The sequence below is a fragment of the Rhopalosiphum maidis genome, chromosome 2 (genome assembly GCF_003676215.2).
Source record: "Rhopalosiphum maidis isolate BTI-1 chromosome 2, ASM367621v3, whole genome shotgun sequence".
NCBI classification, from domain to species: Eukaryota; Metazoa; Arthropoda; class Insecta; order Hemiptera; family Aphididae; genus Rhopalosiphum; species Rhopalosiphum maidis.
The window spans coordinates 61,059,086-61,067,997 of record NC_040878.1 but is presented as its reverse complement, the minus strand read 5'-3'; the positions used below and the strand labels follow the sequence as shown (position 1 = coordinate 61,067,997).

The window sequence follows — 8,912 nt, the reverse complement described above, 5'->3', positions numbered from 1 at the left end:
CAAGTATGGGTAAAAATATTATGAAATAGCTCATAGTAAGAAGACGTTATACCCGCATGTATTATCTCTGTCTTACATGTATACAATAGGGAAAATTTTTGTTTAGCAGAATTAATTTTGTAATGTTAGTTTAATATTAGAGTAAATTTATCTAATATCAAATTTAAATGTTAAAATATTATCTGGGAAATGTCATAGGCTTTTATTAATATTATCATTTTATAATATTAAAGTTGTAATATTTTAAATAGCTTTAACTCATTTTAAAATGATAATATCAATAAAATCATAAGACATTTCCTAGATAATATTTTAACATTTAAATTTGATATTAGGTAAATTTACTTTAATATTAAAACTATAACAAAATGTGTTCTGCTCAATGAACATTTGCTATGATGTGTGTTAGTAAGATAAAGATAACACATGAGGGTAGTTTTAAAAAAAATGTAAAAATGCAAAACAATACAACTATAATTTTGTATGTTACTTGAAATATAGTGAAATCATAAAATTCACTTGTTTTGCTCTTAACTAAAATTAAATATGAAAATAGATGACTTTTATTGAAGGAAAACAAATTATATATATAAAAGAAAATTTTGATGATAATAAATTTTAAGATACTTCACCAGCACTAATGGTTTTATAAAAACTGTGTTGAATTTTAATATTTAATTATTATTCATGTTAAAACATATTTTGATCATAAGATTGTTATATTTTTACCCATATTTGTTTTTTTTGCTATATAAATTAAAAATAAATTAAAGAAAATGATTAATTGTTAAAAAATACTTAATACAAAGGATTGTTGCTTACACAAATAAAAGTAATAATAATAATAATAATAATAATAATAATAATAACAACAATAAAATAAAATGAGCATAATTTTATGGAGTTCAGGAGATATGAATTTTACCACATTCAATTATTGGCTATTGAATCTTTGTTATCAAGTAAAAGAGCTACTGCTTGCCTAACACTCATTTCCCACGAGTCAAGTATATGAGACACTGTAAAACGGACTGGCATCAACATCATCCTTGACTCAAACACATCTTTAACACACATGAGAAATGATGTGCCACCATAGTCATTGGACGAAATTATACATGCGGGATTTGCAGGGGGATAATTCTCATAAACAATGATATTAATTGGGGGTACACAAGGCAAATTTTTATCATCCAACCAACATAAGAGACGGATACAAGAAACTCCACTTGGACGAACAGGATCTAAAGAAACCTAAAATTAAATGGTTGGTTAAATAACATATGCCACACTTCAAAAATATATAAAATTGTTCTAAAATATCTAAACTTTATTATACCTTGAAACGTTGATCGAGTCTTGCAATTTCACCTTCTAATGCTTTAGGTATGATACTTTGAACTTCATTGGAATTTTCATTTCCTGTATATGGTGGTGGTGATCTTAAATATGCAATTAATTATAAATTAAATAATCAATAACATTTTTCAAATTTATAAATACAACTTTGAACTTACAAAGGTCGTCTTTGGCCCACCATAAATTCTATGCAAGGTGCAAATGTTCTGTGAAGCGTATGATTAAAGTTTGGTGATTGTATCATTGACCCAATCACTTCAATTAATGGATGCACCTCTCTCATGGTAGATGATTGTGGCGGAGGAACACTACCACCTTCTCCCTAATAATAATGACAATCGTAATTATTAAAAGAAACAGTAGAATAAACTTTGAAGTAAATAACAAGTAATTACTCTGCTTAAGTCTAATCTTTCCAAAGCAGTTTCACATTTCAATAAAGTTTCCAACGGCATCCGTTGGGTGGGAGTTGATAGTATTTCTAGAAGCTTTTTCATCTTACTTAATTTTTCAACATCTATAATTAATAATTATTATAAAAATATATTAGAAATAATAACAGAAATCAATATAAGGATGATGTATTTAATCTTTAAACAATATTTTACCTTCATTCCCCATATGTGCAATCATTTTTCGTAAAGGTTCAATGTATTTGCTCAGTTGCCTAACTTTTTCTCTATATGCTATGTCTTCTTGTGCAAGAGGACTTGGACCTGCATTAGATGATGGGTTCATAGGAGTATTTAATGATGGAACTGAACTACCTGGAGATGGCACATTACCTAAAAATGTAATTCACATATGGTGTTATACATAGTTCATACATTTATATTGATATCAAAGTTATGTAAATCATTCTTGAACATTTTTTTTTAAATATTAAAAAGTAAACTATACAATTATTATCAAAAATATATTTATAAATTTACTTAGTGTATTTATTTATACTTATTCAAACTCATGATAAATAAGTTCACTTTCTATGAATAATGTTAATATCACATTGTGCTATGTGATCATAAAATGTTTAACATTTACTTAATAATACAGTACAGTGTCAGAATTATAATTTATAATGAAATTAAAAAAAATGAATGTATCTTGTTATCAGATACTCAAAATAACAGTAATTTATATTTTGTTAAAATACTTATCTTATTTGTTCAAAGAAATATATATACATATATATTTAATTACTTTAATTTAAATAGGCATACCAATTGATCTAATCGGCCCACTCATTTGACCACTAGGAGTTAGTTGAGGACCACTTGGTGAACCAATCATTTGATTACTAAAATATATAATTTTAATTAAAGAAAATATTAATTAATAATAATAAACTGAATAATTTAAAGCATAAAAATATCTATTATTAAAATTACAATTTAATAAATTATACATCACAAGAATATACACTACATTTTAGTGATGTTAGTTAACTCAGATTTTAAATTTTGAAACTTGGACTTAAGATATTTCATATATATTTATAACAAATTCATTACATTTTATAACTAAACATTTTTTATAATAAATAAAATATATTTGTATGATTGAAAAACTAATAAGAAACTTACTGGCATCAAATACATCAAATAAAAAATAAAACATAATAATTGCAATGACATATTTACAATATAAATTAAATTTAAATATTAAAGTAAACGTAATATATAAAATGCCAAATGAATAATAACAATCATAAGTATCAGAATAATTATCCAGAAATAAATAAAATATAAATAGTTGTAATACATATAGTTTGTAAAACTAACAGTAAACAGTATAAAATAAATAATTTATTTCAAAAATAATATAAATTGTAAATACTGTGTATAATTGAGATGCTTAGGGCCATTGAATTTTTATTTAGTACAAGTTTGTTTTTATAAGTTTGGGCTCACTAGGAGATATGCTGTTAACTCTTTTCTCAAGATTTTCACAAATTAGTAATTACAATTTTCTACAAGATTAATATAATATATCATTTAAAAATTAACCAGTAAAATTTTATTGAAAAATACAACTATTTTACTTTTACTCTTTTCCCTGTGGCCTAAGTACTGTTACCTTTATGATATTGTATTTTTGAAATATTGATATATTGTTTTAGTAAAAATAGGTATATTTGCTGAGTAATTTCTTTTTAAGATTTAATAATTTAAGATTCATAATGTTGGGATAGTAATTTTGATTTAATCATATTTACAAATTGCAAATCTCTGTTAAGTAAATTTGATATGTGTAACTAATTACAGCCTAATCCTGCATATAAGTTAATCAATTACAAAATAATTTTTTCCACAGTTTACAATTTACTGTACTGTTATTATACAGACCAGTGGGACCTCTTTAGCCTTTGTACTGTGCGTGAAAAATTATTTTATAAATTTCAAATATTTGGTTGAGGTGCGATACTCAAAGTTGAAGGGAGATAAAAATTCCCTTTAAGATATTATGTATTATTCGAGATATCTAATTCAAATTTATTATAATTAATAATAATTTATTTACAATTTATATTTCTAGGGGAATAAAAAAATTTGAGTTGTCAAGTTAATCGCGACTCAACTATATAAGATTAGGTTTTATATAGTCATACACCTACTATCATTATCTATTCTAAGAAACAAGGGGATAGAACTTTCATCATCATCTTATTATCTTACTTAAATATTAATATTCAATCAATAAATTCATAAATACAAAAACAACTCATACAAATATATTTTTCTCTAACAATCTTAAGATTTTTATGCAAAAATGATCTAATATAAATTTGCATATTATAATTTTTCTATCTGTAAAAATAATCAGATTTTGAAAAATTTATGTTTTGTTTTTTATAGCCTGAAATTAAAATTTATGTCAAATCACTATTACATTAAAATGTATATGCATATATATATATATAAATATACCTAATATAATCATATGACCGAAAGTGTTAGCCATTTAAGATCAATACATTTTTAATAAAATATAAATATTTACCTAGATGGAAGAACATTAACAGGTGATTGTTGAGGTGATGAAGGACTATTGTGACTAAGAAATTGATTACTCCCTACAGATCTTGGTGGTCCAGCTGGATATCCTCCAACGACTGGTTGATTAGGAATCATCATCACATTTTCTGGGCCAACAGCCATCTAATTGAAATACAATATATAATAATAAAAATTAGTCATCAATGAGTCTTTAATACTTAAATCACTTATTTAGATTAGCATGTAACAATTGGTAAGTTGTAATCATAACATTTTCAAATAACGAATCATATTTTTTTTTTTAATTATAAGAAAAATAAATTATCAAATTAAATATTTTAAACATATTCTAAGAACACTACAAAACATTAATTAACTATAGTCTACAAGTGCTTGCTCTTATCATTAAATAAATATAAGCATAGCATTTGGAAGCATGATGTGTAAACCTAATCTCTAAATGAGTTATGACCAATCTAGACTTTCCTCATATCAAAATAATCAAAATAAAATATGTATAGTTTCTTACAGGCAATTTACCTATTCCTTAGTTTAAAAATACTAACAAAACAAAAGAAAAAATTAGTTATAAAACCATAAAAATAATAATTAATTATCTAAAATACTTAAAATAAAATATAAAAATCAAATTTTTGATTTTGAGCTAAGCAACAGACATATAATTGGTTTTATAATATATTTTTTTTTTTAATAGCAATTAAGTATTTATTTATATATTGTTATTATTTAGTATTTTTATAAGTCATAATACAATTTTGCATTTTTAATTATAATACATTATTACTTTTCTTGGTTGCATACGACCCATAGCATTTGATGGCATATTATTTGGAACAACACCAGGCATACCCTGCACTGGCATACCTTGTACAGGCATACCTTGTACAGGCATTCCTTGTACAGGCATTTGAACAGGCATATTCTGCATTGGTGGACCACCCATGACTGAAGACATAGGCATAGGAGGCCCTTGACCCATCTGATTGCCCATAGGACCTGCATTAGGATTTTGCATCATTGGTCCTTGACCCATAGGTCCACTAGGTCTTAATGGCGGACCTTGGTTCATTGGACCTTGGCTCATTGGACCTTGGTTCATTGGACCAGGTCCCATTGTCATTTGGCCAGGTAATTTATTTTGAGTTTGTGGTCGATTGTTTAATGTTTGCAATACTGAAATTAATATTAAGCTTTATATGCTATAATTATTCAATTATATTTGATTTTAACTTCTTACATGTTGTTGCATTTACAGGACCAGGGTTTTGGTTCATATTCATCATCTGATTACCACCTCCTGTAAACCAAAACATAGTTGTAGTTATTTGTTTTTAAATTTGAAATAATAATACTCCAATGTTATTATAACACTTACTCATATCTCTTCCACCTACATGTAACAGCAAACGTGCAACAAAGCTTAAGTACTCATCCTAGAACATTAAAAAAGAATATATAATATTATATTTAAATATTTAAACATAGAATAAAAAGTAATGGTTCATTTTTAATTTAATATTTGCTACAAATGGAATGGTATCAAAAAAACTTACTAGTGTAATAGATTACAATATTTTTTAAAGAATGCATGTTAAGAATTAAGATTAATAATTATGATAGTAATAAGAAATAAAGGGAATGAATAACAATTAAAAAAAAGTTTTTAAATTATCTAATTTTTTTCATAATCATGGTATGAGACCAAAAACACATTAATATATATTATATAAATACATAAAACATGTATATTAATAATATCATATATATTAAACATAAATACTTTGAAAAATAAAAACACAATTTTTATAATTGTTTATTTGATATAAGATTTTTAAGAATAAAAATATAGCACATACCTAGTTTAAATATGTAATGGGATTTTATCAATTGTAAATATTTAACTATACAATGTTCAAAACACTTTGTTATAAATTAATAATTAAAAACTAAAATTAAGTAGGTACAAACTGTATAAGTAAAAAAAATATTATTTAGTTATAAATTACAAAATTATATCATATCATAATAAATTGTTTTAATAAATGTTTTAAAAATGAAAATTAAAGAATAAAAGATACTACATTTTATTATCAGTTATTGATGAACACGTACTCGCAAAATAATTAGAATATTGTATGATTGTATAAAAAGATAATAATCTTTAATAGAACTACATTATTGATTGATTTTATAATAATTACATATGAAAATGTACATGGAAAATATTAACCAAAATTAATTTATAACATTTTATGGTAATTGGAAATACATATTAATGAATCATTATAAAATATATATTATGATATAATGAAAGAATATATATTTATGTTTCAGTGATTACAGGGCATTTAGATCAAATTCAATTTAAGAGCAATACAATTATTAAGCAAAATATGTTTGGCGTGATCAATGCACCATGAATAAGCTTTACATAATAAATAAGAACACTGTATTTAGTCAGCAAGCACTGTTAGATAAATATATTTAACTGAAATTATGATTTTTAAAGTTTTTAAATATTTTAAACTGTGGTTTTCCACAATACACAATATTTTTCTCTTAAAAAAAAAATAAGGATTTGTGATATTTTAACAATAATTTTACATTTACTGTAACATCGATTATTTTGCTTTATTGGTAAATGACATATTATTAAATTAAGCACTATAATCTAGTAATAAAAAATAATTTATTTACACCATTATAATATCAAACAATACATCAATATACATTATTTCAAATAATAATTATTATTATGAGATATATATTAAGTATTATGTTGTAATAAATTTGATTGAGATTACTAGGTATGATTTAAACATGAAATTTACACATAGACATTTATAAGTTAAAATAAATTTATATGGTATATTAATGTTTGTATGGCAATAATGATTAATATCAACTCGTTATAACCTATAGTTAAAAGTTGATTTTATATTATTTTTGTGTTATATAAAAATCCTGAAATTACAAAAAATGGATACAGAAGTTTTGTCTTTTAAGCACAGCCATCATCATTATATTATACTATGTATATAATGTAATATTGAATACAACATTGTTGACATGATACATTTTTAATATGAAAATGTTTAAATTTACTCTTTGTTATACGACTATATTGCTCCTAAGAATACCTAAAAATAGATATGATTGAATTATAAAACGTATTACTTACTTTACTTTTGGCTTTCAAGAATACATGATTTTCCATTTCCAAACTGTTCTTTGACGTGGGCATTCCTGATTGAGCAATAGCTTCATCACTATAAATACAAATAAACAATATTTTGAGAGATGTCTATTACAAATGTACAGTAGTTCACAGAAGTTATACACATACATTTTATTGACCACATTGTGTCGAAAACTCGAAGTACGCCAAATATCATCGTCGCTCATGACTGCTGCCGTAGGTGTATATTGTATAGTATGCACCTACTTAATATTGATTTATAATTGAAAACTGAACACTGTTGAAATATCGACAAATAAATCAACGAAAAGTCGTCTGTTTAAAAACTAACAATCGAACAAAAGAAATTATTTTTAAGAGCAACAATATTCTATAAGGTACCTACTAATAAAAATTGCCGAATGAAATCTTTAAATTTTTAAGTCACAATTCACTAGTCAGAAGTCGGCAAAACGCAAGTAGAAAATTATAATCACTAGAAAACGCTTTTAAAGAATAAAGATACGCTGGTAAACAAATTAAGACTTATCAGATAATCGTTTCTTATAAATATTTTTCCGGTGTGAAATGTTTTTTATCCATGGTCCGAGTGATAGTGGCAGCGCCATCTTCCAGCGGTGTCTCGTACTCTTGTGCGATTGCGCGAAGAACCGTCCGCGACCTCTACTACGTACTGACGACGGTAGATGTCATTGATGTATACGTTTCCCGTCATTTATTTTTCAGACCTCCAATCGCCAAACGAAACCATTATATGCATCGAACTATTTACGTGCATTGCGCAAGCCGCACCCATTAAACAATTTTGAAATTTTTTTATGTCAACATTTAGCACACGGTTGGCATGAATTCACACTACACACTATTTACTTATGAATAAATACCATAGATTGTTCAATGAGCAACCTCAAATCCAATACAAAACTATAGTCATTCAACATGTTATAATCATTGATTTTTAAAAAATAGGCAAATCCAATTGTTATTATTTATATTATTTATTTAAATCAATGATTTAATATAATTTATAACAGATTTGTACTGTGGCAGGTATACAATATTAAATTAGAATTAATAATTAATCATAAAATGCATAAATGGCATATTAAGTCGTATGAGGTGCCCAATTTCCATAAATTGCTTGAGTGCACCTCAAAGAATCGCCTCCCTAAATGTCTCCAATAACGATACGTACGTAATATTTTGTCGTAGGTACACGGTGATAGAACAGAAAAATTACTTATTATTTATTTTATATAATATTATTAGGTATATATATATAACGACGTGGTATATTCGTATATTGTTATAGCGTCTCGACTGCAGTATTATCAATC

General features: G+C 25.1%; 1 protein-coding gene across 2 annotated transcripts; it reads right to left on the bottom strand.

Annotated features, from left to right (window-relative positions):
* Positions 1–810: 810 nt before the first annotated feature.
* On the bottom strand, positions 811–8,088 carry LOC113553047 (mediator of RNA polymerase II transcription subunit 15-like). 2 transcript variants are annotated; one of them, XM_026956170.1, is made up of 13 exons: positions 7,961–8,088; positions 7,723–7,852; positions 7,558–7,645; positions 5,752–5,809; positions 5,614–5,673; positions 5,161–5,549; positions 4,360–4,517; positions 2,580–2,656; positions 1,968–2,144; positions 1,755–1,876; positions 1,518–1,681; positions 1,340–1,442; positions 811–1,254 (listed from the first exon to the last, which is right to left on the bottom strand). In XM_026956170.1, the coding sequence occupies exons 2-13, from the start codon at positions 7,779–7,781 to the stop codon at positions 931–933; spliced, it is 1,779 nt and encodes a 592-aa protein (XP_026811971.1). In that variant the 5' UTR covers positions 7,782–7,852; positions 7,961–8,088; the 3' UTR covers positions 811–930. The 2 variants fall into 2 exon arrangements, with proteins under 2 accessions (XP_026811971.1, XP_026811970.1); XM_026956169.1 differs by having other exon boundaries at positions 7,723–8,046.
* Positions 8,089–8,912: the final 824 nt, after the last annotated feature.

What these genes read in the sequence shown, in the direction of transcription:
- LOC113553047 (XM_026956170.1), bottom strand. Translation starts at nt 7,781, where the DNA reads ATGAGCGACGATGATATTTGGCGTACTTCGAGTTTTCGACACAATGTG. An exon ending in CACAATGTGGTCAATAAAAT is followed by an intron (nt 7,646 to 7,722) that starts GTATGTGTATAA and finishes TTGTATTTATAG; the next exon opens with TGATGAAGCTATTGCTCAAT. An exon ending in TGCACATATGGGGAATGAAG is followed by an intron (nt 1,877 to 1,967) that starts GTAAAATATTGT and finishes TATTAATTATAG; the next exon opens with ATGTTGAAAAATTAAGTAAG.